The sequence below is a fragment of the Bos taurus genome, chromosome 14 (assembly GCF_002263795.3).
Source record: "Bos taurus isolate L1 Dominette 01449 registration number 42190680 breed Hereford chromosome 14, ARS-UCD2.0, whole genome shotgun sequence".
Taxonomy (NCBI): domain Eukaryota; kingdom Metazoa; phylum Chordata; class Mammalia; order Artiodactyla; family Bovidae; genus Bos; species Bos taurus.
Window position 1 is genome coordinate 33,550,565 of NC_037341.1, and position 16,129 is coordinate 33,566,693.

The following is a 16,129-nucleotide window of genomic DNA, read 5'->3' on the forward strand; positions in this document are numbered from 1 at the left end:
ATTCTCACCACAGGGCTATGCTACAACAAATTTGATGTGGTCCCTCCCCTTGACCTTGCATCAAAGGTAATCCCTTGACCATTAGTCAAAGTTTCAGAAAATCTGAGCTACATGGTGTGCTTGGATTCTTATGGAAGCTGCCAGGGACAGCCTTAGCAAGTGCAGACACTGTAGGGTACGGAGTTGGAGAAGGCAAGGTTCAGAAAAAGAACAAGACTGAGACCGGCACTTTACAGGAATAGCTAAGCTAGCTAAGTCGCTTCAGTTGTGTCCGACTCTGTGCGACCCCGTAGACGGCAGCCCACCAGGCTCCTGCGTCCATGGGATTCTCCAGGCAAGAGTACTGGAGTGGGTTGCCATTGCCTTCTCCAATGGAACAGATCACGTTAAATGAGGTGAGAAGGGGCAGCAGTCAGATTACTAAGCTGCTGCCCTTACCCAAGAAAAGACTAAGTATATATAGGCATGTATGTGGAAAGCTACTGTCTTAAGGGGGCCTGTTCTTCTCCAGGGTTGTTCAGAGTAGTTATCTCTTAAATGTTTGGGGCAAGGAATTTTGGAGATTGGCCAGAGGCTGGACCAGCTGGGAGCTGAGCGTAATCAACCTAGTGTCGATTTTTTTGGTGAGAGAGTTCTTTGTTTTGCATAGAATGGTGGGGAGGACCCGGAGGGGAGTTTTAACTCCAGGCTATTTTGAGCCCTGTAACTTTCCTTCAGACACCACACCTACTGTTCTCCAATGCCTCACAGTGCACAGTACAATGAGGCAGCAGGTATTGATAGATTTCTTTTTTTTTTTTAATTGACCACCTTAACTGTTTTTTTAAAATTATTTATTAATATTTTGGCTGTGCTGAGTCTTTGTTGCTGCACCAGCTTTTCTCTAGTTGTGGGGAGTGGGAACTACTCTCTAGTTGCGGTGTGGGGTCTTCCCATCGCGATGACTTCTCTTGTTTCCAAGCACAGGCTCTAGAGCACAGGCTCAGTAGTTGTGGTGCATGGGCTTAGTTGCTCTTTGGTATGTGGGATCTTCCTGGCCCCATGTCTCCTGCACTGGCAGGTGGATTCTTTACCACTGAGCCACCAGGAAAGCCCAGGTTTGTCAGTTTTTGACCATCAGCAAATGTGCTCCAGTATGAGAGCACATTGAGCTCCTGAACCACTAACCTGCTGACCATGAATAGAAACAGCAGCCACCAGGACCCAAAATACATTATAAGTGATTACTAGCCATAGTACAATCCTGCTTGCTTAAATCTAATGAGTATTTATATATATATTTCAAAGTAGACACTACTCTGATGGACATTAGTCCTGAAATAGAGCAGGACCCTGCGGTCCTTCTGGCCCCCTCCCATGTCCTCTGCCTGCCTTTTGTCTGTGAAAAAACTTTAGCCAAAGACTAAGTTTAATTGGAGAAGTGAGAAAATGCAGAAACAAAGGAAAACAGTCAAAGGAAAGCAAATACTAATAATGTAGTCATAAGCATAGTCAAGGATCTTTAGTTCCTTCTCAAGGGCTAGGGATAATATTCTGAGCCTTATCCTGTGAACTGTCTTATAGATACTGAAACCCCCACCAGGTCTAAGAAGTAAACTGCATGATGACCAAACTACAGCCATGACATTAACTGCCCTAATTCCAATAACTGGCCTCAAGGAAATAGAAACCAACCAACCCTGGAACTGAAGATTCACTGTTCCTTACAACCAAGATGACGCTGATCAGACCACTGATGACCAATTTCAAGATGAGCGTCAGAGCTGACTGTGCTTTTCTACATGTAGCCCCCTCCCTCCACCTATAAAAGCTTTTGCCCCCTGATTGTCAGGGTGGAGGAGTCGAATTTGGACAAGCATCCAGCCGTCTTCCCTGTTGCCAGCATCCAAAATAAAGCAAACTTTCCTTTTCACCAAACTGGCCTCTTTAAGATCACCAAACTGATCTTTGAGTGACAAGCAGACAGATCCCACTTTTGGTTACAGTCCCACAGTTAATTGGCACTGAGTATTTTAAGTGTGCTCTTTTTTAGGAATTCTTTGCCATGGCTGTTACCATTTACCTTTTGCCTTCTAAGCTGAAGGTACAACAAAATAAACGTAAAAGAGAAATTAAACAAAGAATTCTAGAGAAGATGAAATGAATGGATAAAGAAGATGTGGCATATGTTTACAATGGAACCCTACACAGCATGAGAAAGAATCGGATTCTGCCATCTGCAACATGATGGACCTAGAGAGTATTATGCTTAGTGAAATGTTAGACAAAGAAAGACAAACACTCTGTAATCACTTATGTGTGTAATCTAAAAAGTAAAAAAATGCATATCGCAAACCAGAAACAGACTCACATAAACAAACCATGGGTTACCAGTGAGAAGAGGAAAGGGGTGGGGGCAAGATAGAGGTAAGGGATTAAGAAATACAACTACTATGTATAACATGGGCTTCCTTGGTGGTTCAGCGGTAAAGAATCAGCCTGCAAAACAGGAGACATGGGTTCCAGCCCTGGGTGGGGAAGATCCCCTGGAGGAGGGCATGGCAACCCACTCCAGTATTCTTGCCTGGAGAATCCCCATGGACAGAGAGAAGCCTGGCAGGCTACAGTCCATGGGGTCACAAAGAGTTAGACAAAACTAAGCAACTATGCACACACATGTATAAAATAAACAAGCCACAGGCATATATTATACAGCACAGGGAATATAGCTACTGTTTTCTAATAACTTTAAATGAAGTATAAAGCATAAAAATGCTATATCACTATGTTCCACATCCAAAACTCAATCAATATTGTAAATTAACTATGTGTGCTCAGTTTTGTCTGACTTTTTGTGACTCTTTGGACTATAGACTGTCAGGCTCCTCTGTCCACAGGATTTTTTAGGCAACAATACAGAGTGGGTTGCCATGCCCTCCTCCAGGGGATCTTCCCGACCCAGGAATTGAAGCCACACCTCCTGTGTCTCCTACAATACAGGGGGATTTTTACCCTCTGACCCATCGGGGAAGTTCTGTGCAATGCTGTGTTTAGTCACTCAGTCATGTGACTCTGTGACCCCATGAACTGTAGCCTGCCAGGCTCCTCTGCCCATGGGGATTCACCAGGCAAGAATAATGGAGTGGGTCGCCATGCCCTCCTCCAGGGGATCTTCCCAACCCAGGGATTGAACCCAAGTCTCCCGAATTGCAGGTGGATTCTTTACCATCTGAGCCATCAGGGAAATCCATGAATACTGGAATGGGTAGCCTATCCCTTCTCCAGAGGATCTTCTCGACCCAGGCATTGAACTGGGGTCTCCTGCATTGCAGGTAGATTCTTTGCCAGCTGAGCTACCAGGGAAGCCCTACACTTCAATAAAAAAATAAAAAGAAATGCATCATATTTCCTTGAAAAAAAGAAATAAGATATAAACAGAACAGCACATCAAAGCCAGCAAAAAGATTCTTTCTGGGCTTCAAATTTGACCCTTGGTTTCCTGGCCACAAAAGCACAAAGTTGTATAATCATCGTTAACAGAAACATCCTAATTTTCTCCTAAGAAACAAAGCTTTGCTCCATGTTCTAAAGCACTAGATTCTAACAGCGTGGTCCCTGGACCATCTGCAACAGCATCACCTGGAAACTTGTCAAAATGCAGATTCTCAGGTCACATTCTCAGGTCACACCTCGGTCTAGCACCCTGAGCTCTATGAAGCCCTCATGATGCTTCCTAGGTAGACTAAGTTTGAGAACCTCTGTTCTCACTGTTCTCTAGAAATAGAGTTTTGTATAAAGCACTCAGAGCAATGCTCCTATGGCAAATACAGGGAATTCAGATAACAGCTTTTAATAAGAGCTGCAAACCTAAAAATAAAGTTAAAGTCAGCAAAAAAGCTAAGGCAAAATACAAGAGGCTAAGATGGCTTAGTCCAGGCACATGGCTACTGGTGATCCCTCTTTGAGTCTAGTATTGCCTCTAACATATCCCATGCTATATTAGGTTTCAACCACAGAGCAAAGAGACACATGCAACAGTTCTGGACGTTCTTGGGCAACTCACACTCAGAATTCATTCATTCCGCCCCTTTACTCCTCTCTCCGCCATCTGAGCTTGAAACCCTGAAACCATCTTGGATACCTCCATTCCCATCATTCCATGAGTCCGTGCAAGTGTGTTCAGTGCGCTGGATTCTTTGCGACCCCATGGACTGTAGCCCACTAGGCTCCCCTGCTCACGGGATTTCCCAGGCAAGAAAACTGGAGTGGGTTGCCATTTCCTCCTCCAGAGGATCATCCCAAGCCAGGGATTGAACCTGCATCTCTTTCGTTGCAGGCGGATTCTTTACCACTGCGACACCTGGCAAGCCCATAATTCCCATAGCAATTGCCATATCCTATACACACAACTTCTTCCCTCCATTTTCATCATTCATTAATTTATTCATCAAATATTTACTGAGTATCTACTAGACAGTGGGAATTCATCAGAGAACATGATGGACCAATTAAAAAAAAAAGAAAACCTTGCCTTTGTGGAGCTTACCAAGATGATCAATAAGTAAAACATAGAGTATGTTAGATAAGTGATCAGTGCCAAGGAGAAAAATTAAGGAAAGAAAGAGGTAAGAAGCTTTGGAGGAAAAGGTAGAAATTTTTAAATAGGGTGGCTGGGTAAGGCTTCATTAGAAAGGGATTGTTTGAGTAATACCCTGAAGGAAGTGAGGGGCCTTATGGAGAAAACTCCCAGCACAGGAACGGCAAGAACAGCTGTCCAGAGGTGAGCGTGTGCTTGGTATACTCGAGCAACAGTGATGAGCCCAATAGGGTTGAAGCAGAATCCAACTGCAGGAAAGAAATGGCCTCAAGCAGGTAACCAGGGGTTAGATTGGGAAACCACAGAAGCTTTGAGCCCAGGAGCGGCACTTTAACAGGATCCTTTTGACTGCAGAGTTGAAAACAACTGAAAGGGGACAAGGAGGAAATTCCCTGGTGGTCCAATAGTTAGGGCTTTGGGCTTCCACTGCAGGGGGCATGGGTTCAATCCCTGATCCTGCATGTCATGCGGTGAGGCCAACAAACAAACAAACACCAACAAAGAAAAACTTAGTTTAGCAGGCTGCTGTCCTTTCCATCTCTACTAGGCAAAACCGCCATCACCTCTCTGGAGCTCTGTCCATAGCTTTCTACCTTGTCCCCCTCCTTCCACTCCACTCCCTTCTCTCCCTAATTTAACAGGACCTAATGGAGGGCCTCGGAGAAGGCAATGGCACCCCACTCCAGTACTCTTGCCTGGAAAATCCCATGGATGGAGGAGCCTGGTAGGCTGCAGTCCATGGGGTCGCTAGGAGTCGGACACGACCGAGAGACTTCTCTTTCGCTTTTCACTTTCATGCATTGGAGAAGGAAATGGCGACCCACTCCAGTGTTCTTGCCTGGAGAATCCCAGGGACAAAGGAGCCTGGTGGGCTTCTGTCTATGGGGTCGCACAGAGTCGGACACGACTGAAGCGACTTAGCAGCAGCAGCAGCAATGGAAGGCCTGCCAAAGGCTGCTCAAACCTCTCCACTACTCAATCGAGACGAGTTTCATTAAAGCTAGAACTTTAGCTCTCTACACACAAGATGGCTCTAACTGACCTTCCCAACTTCATCCCCCAGGGCTCCGTCATGTACAGCCAACACACCAACCACAATGCACTTGCTCAGCATTTTCAAATGCATCTACACATCTGATCTTCTTGCCTTTACTGTCTCTTCCTGGAACACTCACACCATCCCACATCCACCTACTGACATCCTTCCAGTTTTCCAGGAAAGATAAATCCCACCTTCTCCATGAAACTTTCCCTGGCCCCTCAACTAGACATTCCCTCGCCTGTCTGTGACCTTCACACCATGGTGTCTATCTTCTTTTTTGGTCATTAGTATATTTCCATCTGTACTCATCCTGTCTCCCTCAGTGGACTACAAGCTCTATGAGGGAAAATCATGGCTGACTCATCTTCTAATCTGCCATAGCTTGGAGTGCAGCAGCTTTTACAGAATAAGCAGTCATTGAATTAAACGATGACAACATAACCTTCTAGTGATCAAAATTCTTTGACTTCCAATGGCCTCTGTTTTTTTAATTTTATTTTAGTTGAAGGATAATTGGTTTACAATATTGCATTGGTTTCTGCTATACATCAACATGAACCAGTCATAGGTACACATATGTCCCCACCCTCTTGAATGTCCCTGCTACCTCCCATCCTTCTAGGTTGTTTCAGAGCCCCAGTTTGAGTTCCCTGAGTCATACAGTAAATTCCTATTGGCTAGCTATTTAACATGCAGTAAGGTATACTTTCTATGCCACTCTCTCTATTCATCCCTCCCTCTCCTTCCCCCACTGTGTTCACAAATCCATTCTCTATGTCTGCATCTCCATTGCTGCTAAGTCGCTTCAGTCATGTCCGACTCTGAGCGACCCCATAGACTGCAGCCCACCAGGCTCCTCCATCCATGGGATTTTCCAGGCAAGAGTACTGGAGTGGGGTGCCATTGCCTTCTCCATTACTGCCCTGCAAATAGATTCATCAGTACCATCTTTCTAGATTCCATATATATGCATAAATATATGTTTTTTTTTTTCTTTTGGCTTACTTCACTCTGTATAATAGACTCTAGGTTCATCCACCTCATTAGAACTGATTTAAATGTGTTCCTTTTATGGCTGAGTAATATCCCATTGTGTATATGTACCACAGCTTCTCTATCCATTCATCTGTTGAGGGACATCTAGGTTGCTTCCATGACCTAGCTATTGCACATAGTGCTACAATGAATATTGGGGTACATGTGTCTTTCTCAATTTTGGTTTCCTCAGGGTATAAGCCTAGCAGTGGGATTGCTGGGTCATATGGTAGCTTTATTCCTAGGTTTTTAAGGAAGCTCCATACTGTCTTCTATAGTGGCTGTATCAATTTACATTCCCACCAATAGCACAAGAGGGTCAGTGGCCTCTTCGAATCAATGCATCACCTCAGAGTAACCATTTGACTTAGTTAGGATTATAATATATTCTATTCCAATACAAACAAGAGTCTAGCAGAGCAAGTCTGTCATGTGAAAGTGAAAAGTGAAAGTGTCAGTCACTCAGTCGTGTCCGACTCTTTGTGACCCCATGGACTGTAGCCCACCAGGTTCCTCTGTCCATGGAATTCTCCAGACAAGATTACTGATATGTCACTTCTCCAGGGGATCTTCCCAACTCAGGGATCAAACCCACATCTCCTGCATTGGCAGGCAGATTTTTTACTGTCTGAGCCACCAGAGAAGCCACATAAATCTGTCATGCTTTATGCTATGTAATAATGCTAAGCAATTAAGCTTAGAAGTTAAAGTGAACACAAAAATAAACATTTTCTTATGATTAACTGCCACCAAACATTTTCTGCTTAAGAATAAGAAGAAAACCAGTTAAATTTGGAAGGCTTTTAAAATACCAGACCCCAAGCCTCAGAAAAATTGATCCACTTAAATATTTTAACTGTTTATTTTTATGGTAAGATGTTGAAGCCATCAGTGCTAATCTCTTTATGGGAAGGTGCTGCAGATCCACTAAAAACTCTTACTTTCTCCTTTGTGGTTGTTTTAAAACAGTTTTATTCCTGCATAATTTATAATAAGAACCTAGAAACACTGAGTCAGATTTTCCCCGTGTCTATCATTAAAATGTGGAGGCAGTGGGTGGAAAGCAAAGTGCATTCTCTTCTTGCATTCTCTGCAATAAAGCTTTTCAAAGAGCACTATCCTATATGGTCTAAATCATTTTTGATTTTAGGAACCAAAAAATACCAACTTGGCCACTCTTTATACCTTCTCTTTGAAGAAACTAATATTGATGTATGAATTTCAAATATAAAGGATAAAAGGAGCCTTATTCCAAAAAACAGGACAAGAAAAAAGATCTGGGAATCACACTGTGGTTTAACTCAAAATGGAATCTTAGCAATCAATCTTTCATTCAAGACTTAAATAGTAACAGACATGAGTAAGAAAAAAAATCCTGAAAAAAAGAATTATACATGGAAAAACTTGTGTTATAATTTTTATATGTCAGTTGGTCAAGTGTAAAACTGCAAAGTGTGTATTAAATAGATATTTAAAATTAAAAAAAAAAGACCTAGTGTATCTCAGCTTTGTAATACAAATTTTGTCTGTAGTAGAATGATTCTCAGAGATGTAATTGAGTCTTTTGAAAATCAGATGAAATATTACACTGTCATTTCCTATAGGTGATAGCTATTAGAAATAAAATGTGCAAAAGATATATATAATTTTAAATACTGTATTTGAACATTATTCCAATATCATCAACATCACTTGAATAATTTTTAGCAGAACATTGTCACTTTATAATCTCATTTAAACAGGATTCCTTTCTAACAGGAGAACATGTTTCCGGAAGTGCCAGTCTAGATACATTTAGAGAGTCCAGTGCAAGTAGAAATAAATAAAATAAGCCAGCTCTGTGTTCTAACCATAAGGTTCACTGCCAAAGATCACTCATCACAATTAAGGCATAGAGTAAAAAAGTTGGAAATTTATCAGAAACATCTACAAGAAAATCAGAATAAAAATGGAGTTTATAAACCAACTACCCATCACTGTCAAAAGACTCTTCTTAATCTTTACTCTAAAAGAAAATACCTTGAACCATTAAACTGAATACAGAAAAGATAGAGAACACTCCCTAGCAGTACAAGAAGACATTTAACATAAGAGTAGATAGATTCAATTCTGAAAAATAATTTTAAAATCCCATGACAGCTTTTATCACTGTGAATCTGCCTGCCAAAGTGAGCTTTGCCCCAGAAGCAGGTCCTGAGTCAAGGATCCAAGTCCAAGTCATTTATTTGGGGGGTTTGAGAAGCACTGGATGGGGAGTATAGATGTGATGCACAGGAAGAAAGGGCAGCTTACAACGGATTGTCTCACCATGAGGGGACAGAGCTGGGATGCTTACCAGCCATTGGCTAAGACTGCTGTTAGGGGTGGGAGGCCAGAGTGTTAATTCCTTGGCACCTGAAGCCTGCCTCAAGCAGGAGCCAAGCAGTCCACAGCCTAAGAGAAGACCTTCAGGCCAAGAAGACGCTCAGACCTTCAGAAGGTCCTGGCCATGGCAGTCCTCACCTTGAAAATGGGAAGCACCCGGAGGACAGCTGGCTCATGAAAGCACTGTCCACCCAGCCTCCTCCAAAGAACTCCATCAACAGTTGCCTCTGCTATTGGTGTTTCCTACCAGTCTTCTCTCTCCCTTTTCTCTGCTATCCAACACAGCATATATTTCACATTCTAGCCATCTACCTCTAAGCCATAAAATAGACAACTTCAGCTCTAGACTTTATTTCTCCTCTGGCATCAACTTTATATTCTCCTTAAATTGAGACCCTTAGTCTATTTCTATGTTGTAAATTCTCTAACATCAACTTTGTTCTCAACTGAGTTATTTTTTTTTTTAATTCACTCCCTTATTATGGTCCATCGTATGTCCATGAAAAATGGTGAAGTGGTCCATGGGGTAAGAGCCCAGGCTCTACCTGACTACCATCCAGAGAATATTTTATATTATGAGAGCAGAGGAGGTAATTTTGGCATTTCCAAAAGTAAACACTGTCCCAAATTAATGGGGAGGGAACGGGGAAGGTAAATCTAAAACTTAACTGGGAAGAAGCATTTCCAATGAAATGTCACTTCACTGCTTTGAACAAAATAGTCTTTAAAAATAATCCAATCTATTAGGCTGCAGGCACAGTTCCATAATGTATTAGTAACTTCCCTCTAGGCCTGAAAGGATCCTCTTTGCCTTTACTGTGCACGTAGTCAAAACGAGATGAGAATGGGCCTGAGTGAATTTTACCTAAAACAACCTTAACTGATGTAACCACTTGATTTATATTATGCTTCCTAATTTTAAAAACTTTAATTCAGAGAATTCAGGAAATAGGCAGGAACTAATGGGAATGTGGCATTATAGGTTTCCTGGATTAAAGGGATTTATTGTCACTCAAGACAGGTATTGACTATGGAACAAAAATGGCCTGGTAAAGATTAAGTTGTTTAGATTTGCGATTGCCTAATCTGGATTTAATAAAGTGATTGTTTTTAAGAGAAATAAAATGAAAACACAGACCAGTACACATCACTGAAAACTCTCTGGATGTTTTTCTGATGGGTTTTGAGACCCATGCCTTGGATGTCCTTCTCCATGGTCACTTAGAGGCTTTGACCGAGTCCCTGCTGAACGAGATCCCTTCCTAAGGGTGAGTTTTGTATTTCTTTAAGGATCAGGACACACTACCAAACCCATGGTTCCTGGAGACAAACTATCCACTGTATGAGGCAACGATTATTTTAAAAATCAGACATCTCTCATTCCAATATGAAGTCTTCACCTTTAGAATTCAATCAGTGCTTCTCAAACTATCTGTGAGGAAGGACCATTTTTAGATTATGTCCAGTCTACTGTTATTGATACTTTTGCAAGTTATAACAAAGATGAATCATTAGAAAATCAATTTTGTAAAACATACAAAATGTGAGCCCAGTTTATTACTGTTATTAGAGTCGACAGACAAAATTATCCCATTGAAACTTTTTTTTTTTACGTTTTCAACACTGACTCTCAACTTCAGCCCTTACCCTGTCACAGACCAGGAACTGCCATTAGACAGCAGGGGCCGGGGACCACACTTTGAGTAGCACTGATATGAAGCACCATGCATGTACTTATTCAGAAGGTATACTTTACCTCTGACATCCTTCCCAAATCCTATAGGAGAAACTTTTTTGTCCACTTGTTCACAACTGTCTGGTTTCTCCTTCATAACGTCATCATCACCAGAAGCATCCGTGGAATATTTTTTCTTTCTCTTTTTCTTGTGTCGAGGCGGAAGCTTTTTTGGAAAAGTAAACATTGGGAATATCACAAGAAACATTGCAATGGCACAAAGGAGGAATCCACTCCACCTAAAAAATTGGGAGATGTGAACAGCATTTATGGCTTTTATATTACGAGTGAGAACAAGTTAGCAAAGTAGAAATGTGGGATGACAAATTTCTCCAGAGAACACGTTTTACCTTCATCAGGTGTATGGCACTAAGAAGTTAGACAACCTAAGAAAATACAAGAATCCTCCCTTTCCATGGTATAAATGAGAACTGTACTCAGTAATCATTCTAGTATTATAATTATTAGAATCACCAGCCTGACTAGAATTTCATTCAAGTATTTTTGAGCACACATGTGTCAGTTCTGCTAATGAACATTGTTAGTCCTACTACAATGCGCATTTTATAATAAATCAATAGCCCATAAGGGCTTCCCAGGTGGCACTGTGATAAAGAATCCTCCTGACAATGCAGGAGACACAGGTTCAATCCTTAGGTCATGAAGATTTCCCTGGAGGAGACAATGGCAACCCACTCCAGTACTCTTGCCTGGAAAATCCCATGGACAGAGGAGCCTGATGGGCTACAGTCCGTAAAGTCAAAAAGAATTAGACACGACTGAGCACGCACAGGGGGTGTGTGTGTGTGTGTGCGTGTGCGTGTGAATGTGTGTGTGCATGTGTGTGTGTGTCAGAATTGAGTCAATATCCCATAAATTTAATAGAAAAATAATATAGAGTCTATATCATGCTTTATGGACCCGTACAGACACTTTTTTAAAGAAAAAAAACCAAATACCTGGTGTGAAATGTTTTTCAAATTGCTGATGGCATTCAAATATTTTTCTGCAAGCACTTAAAAATGTATTAACCCTTCTTAGCTGGGCTTCCCAAAACTTAACCAAGAATGAGTAGGGATAAAGGCATTTACACCTGGGGCCTTCCCCAGAAATCCAGTGGTTAAGACTCTGTGCTCCCAGCTCAATCCCTGCTCAGGGATAAGATCCCACATGCCACTCAACTCATCATGTGGCCAGGAAAAAAAAAAAAAGAGAGACAAAGATATACACTCTATCTTCGCATTCAAGAACTTACAACCTGTTTGTAAAGAGCTAAAGATACAAGAAACAATTCCTAACAATCCCCCACAATGCAAGAATGTACATAATTGTTAGATCACGTGGTATAGAAGGGCTTCCCTGGTGGCTCAGACAGTAAAGAATCTGCCTGCAATGCAGGAGACCCAGATTTGATCCCTGTGCTGGGAAGATCTTGAATGCTATAAAAATTCAGAAAGGAAATCAATGTGTCAGAAAGCTTCCTAGGAGAAGTGAAACTTGAGTTTCCACAGAATCAAGATTCTGTCTTTAAACTCATCTGAAGTTGCCATGCTGCCGAGACTAGGAAGCAAACGCAGAATAGACCTCAAATTCTAGTCCTCTTTAGAGCATGTGTTAAGGCCTGGGGACTTCTTGCCTGCATAATTCCCCAAGGGCAATTTTGCAGTCTCCTTTCAATCTTTTCTTAACAAATAGAGGTCCCTGGTCTTGCCTAATAGGGTCACAAATTGTCCAACTAGGATTCCTCAACTTCAAACTCTGTCCTCAAAACTTCCAAGTTCATAAACACTCAGATTCTGGCCTCTGTATCAACACATTCCATCAGTTGTTATCAGAATGCAACCAGCATTCTAAGCCTTCATGTGGAATACAACCCAGTCAGCGTATAGATCAACTGCAAAGCAAAAACTCATTTGTAAAAAGTAAATGTTTCAGGACTTCTCTGGTGGTGCAGTGGTTAAGACTCTGCTCTTCCACAACAGGGGTCATGAGTTCGATCCCCGGTCAGGGAACTAAGATGCCGTGTGCTACTGCTACTGCTAAGTCGCTTCAGTCGTGTCCGACTCTGTGCAACCCCATAGACGGCAGCCCACCAGGCTCCGCTGTCCCTGGGATTCTCCAGACAAAAACACTGGAGTGGGTTTGCATTTCCTTCTCCAGTGCATGAAAGTGAAAAGTAAAAGTGAAGTCGCTCAGTCGTGTCCGACTCTTAGCGACCCAATGGACTGCAGCCTACCAGGCTCCTCAGTCCATGGGCTTGCCAGGCAAGAGTACTGGAGTGGGCTGCCATTGCCTTCTCCCCATGTGTGCTACTAGGTGCAGCCAAAAAAATTAATTAAAATTTTTTCTAATTAATTAGAAAAGCAAGTATTTCTATTAAAATGCTGTTATCAGCTGCTAAAGGTCATAGCTTAGCTGAGAGAATCGTTCCTAGAACCAGTCATTAAAAATCCAGTGTGCTATTTTCAAAGATACTTAACGTTGTATCCAATTAAGATATTAAAACAATCAGAAAAGGATTTCATTTTGAGAAGACGTCTCAAAGCAGGCTTCCAGCAATCTCAATGAGTCAAATATAATCATGAACCCAGGGCCTAACACAGGTTAGGTACTCAAAACATTTCCTAAATAAATAAACTGAATGAGGGTCGTTTTTTTAAAAAAGAGAGTCATCTATCTGCAGGGAACATAGCTATGAAAATATCTGGCCCTTTTTGTACTTGGCTGCCTACAAGGTCTTTCCTAACCCAGCCCTGCCTTTAACTTCCTTGAATTTCTTTCTGCAAACTCTGCATTCAAGTCCCCTGAACTCCTTAGCTCCCTGGACCTCTCACACTATTTCCAGAAGAGGCCAGGCAGCAGAGTGTGACGGGCCATTCTTGAGCTATAGCTTCAGGAAGACCCAGAGTTTATCTAGTCTTCACCACTTACTAGCCCTAAGATTCTGTAGAAATTAGCTTGCTTCTCTGAACAGGCTTTCTCATCTGAAAGGGAGGAAATAATAACTTTGGGGGAAACAATCAAAATTAAGAAGACAAAGTATGCTGCTGCTCAATCGTGTCCTACTCTCTACAACCCCATGGACTATAACCTGCCAGGCTTCTCTATCCATGGGATTCTCCAGGCAAGAATACTGGAGCAGATAGCCATTTTATTCTCCAGGGGATCTTCCCAACCCAGAGATCAAACCTGCATCTCTTGCATCTCCTACATTGGTAGGCAGATCCTTGACCACTGAGTCCCACAGCCTGCCCCACACAAACAACAATAATTTCATGGTAGCTAGTACTGTTTTTTTATTTACATCTGTACTTAGGGCCCCACCTCCAGCCAAAGCCACTGACTTAAAATTACATGCAAACATTAAAGATACTCAGAAGACTCCGAAGGGAGAATAAATAACAGAAGAAGGGGAAGAATTGCAGTAAATGAACAAAAATAATAAAAAAGGTTTAGGGACATTTCTAAGCAGAGCAAACTGGTCTCCAGTAACATCGAAATGAACATATGGTAGTTGGTGCCAAAGAGGACTCTGAGAAAAGCTGGGTAAGGTAAGGAAGTGTGCATTATATGTCAGAAACAGATGCATCAGTAAGAGCTAAAATGGAAAAGCCAGAACCCCTTTCATGAGTCATTACCCAGAGACTCTTCATGAAGGGAGGACAGTTAAGTACACTGACTAAAACCTCCACCCTGGACTCAGTTTCTTATCCATCTCTCACTGACTCTCAGACTTTAGGCAAGATGATCAAAATTGCCAACCATCAATTTCCTCACCTGCAAAATGGGCAAATTCTTAGTGATGACATGTGGTTGTTATAATGCTTCAGTGAAAATGTTGGTAAAGAAAAAAAAAAAATGTTGGTTAAAGTTTTAATGTAATGTTTGACACATAGTGAGCACCCAACTAATATTAGCATTATTCACTTACTCCTTCCTTCTCTTTTCCAGCATATGTTTACCGAAAAACCTGTCATCATTATTGCGCTGTTGTTAGTCACTAAGTCGTATCCGACTCTTTCACCACCCCATGAACTGTAGCCCTCCAGGCTCGTCTGTCCATGGGTTTTGCCAGGCAAGAATACTGGAGTAGGTTGCCATTTCCTTCTTCAGGGGATCTTCCCAACCCAGGGATCGAATCTGTGTCTCTTGTGTCTCCTGCATTGGCAGACAGGAACTTTACCAGAATCACCTGGGAAGCCATCACCATCGGGCATCATAAAAACTAATGTTGTATCAAATAACTCTGTTCAAGGTTAGAAGTCTGTTAAAAACAGGGCTACTCAACAGACAAAATTCATTTTTAAAGAATATAGAATATAGAACAGTCTTATGGACTCTGTGGGAGAGGGAGAGGGTGGGAAGATTTGGGAGAATGACATTGAAACATGTAAAATATCATGTAAGAAACAAGTTGCCAGTCCAGGTTCGATGCACGATACTGGATGCTTGGGGCTAGTGCACTGGGATGACCCAGAGGGATGGTATGGGGAGGGAGGAGGGAGGAGGGTTCAGGATGGGGAACGCATGTATACCTGTGGCGGATTCATTTTGATATTTGGCAAAACTAATACAATTATGTAAAGTTTAAAAATAAAATAAAATTTAAAAAAAAAAAAAAAAGAATGAATGTAAACCCAGACACAGAGAACACGCCCATGGTTGCTAAGTGAGGGAAGGTGGGGCAGTGAGGGAGGAATGGATTTGGAATCTGAGATTAGCAGATACAAACCATTGTATATATATATAACGGGTAAGCCTCAAAGTCATACTGTATACCACAGAGAACTGTATTCAATATCCTGAGGTAAATCATCATGGAAGGCATATAAAAACATATATATATAACTGAATCACTTTGCTGTACAGCAGAAATTAACAGCGTTGTAAATCAACTATACTTTGATTAAAAAAAGACTGAATGCTAAAAAAAAAAAAAAAAGAAAGAAAACCCTAGTATACATTTCTATATGGACAACTTTTAACATTTGTAGAACTAATTTTAAGTCATTAAAATGAATAAAACTACTTGAGCACAGATTAAAGTCAAAAGACTGAATAACAGCTAACACACATTATGTAGGGAGAACCACTTAGAGCTCCGCATACACAGACTCATTTATTCCTCACAACAACTCCATGAAGTAGATACTGCAACTATTTCCATTTTGTGGATTAAAGAAAAAAAAAACTTGGGGCTCAGAGGAGTTAAGTAACTTCCCTAAGGTCACACAGTTATTAGGTGGCAGACCGGGATTTAAACCCAAGGGTCTACATTTAGTTGCTTCACTTTGCTACCAGCTGGGTTGATGCACATTGGAAAACTTAGCAAAAACAGCATAAAGCACTTATAATCCTAAAGCACCTGCTTCCTTGC

At 41.6% G+C, this 16,129-nt stretch overlaps 1 protein-coding gene across 3 annotated transcripts in view; it reads right to left on the reverse strand.

The window, feature by feature from the left end:
* The window catches only part of SLCO5A1 (solute carrier organic anion transporter family member 5A1), a 287,931-nt gene that overhangs the window by 67,564 nt on the left and 204,238 nt on the right, over window positions 1-16,129 (reverse strand). For all 3 annotated transcript variants that reach the window (XM_059874429.1, XM_059874428.1, XM_010812085.4), the window contains one exon: window positions 10,774-10,991. In XM_059874429.1, the coding sequence (XP_059730412.1) occupies window positions 10,774-10,991 (218 nt within the window). The remainder of the gene's footprint in view (window positions 1-10,773; window positions 10,992-16,129) is intronic.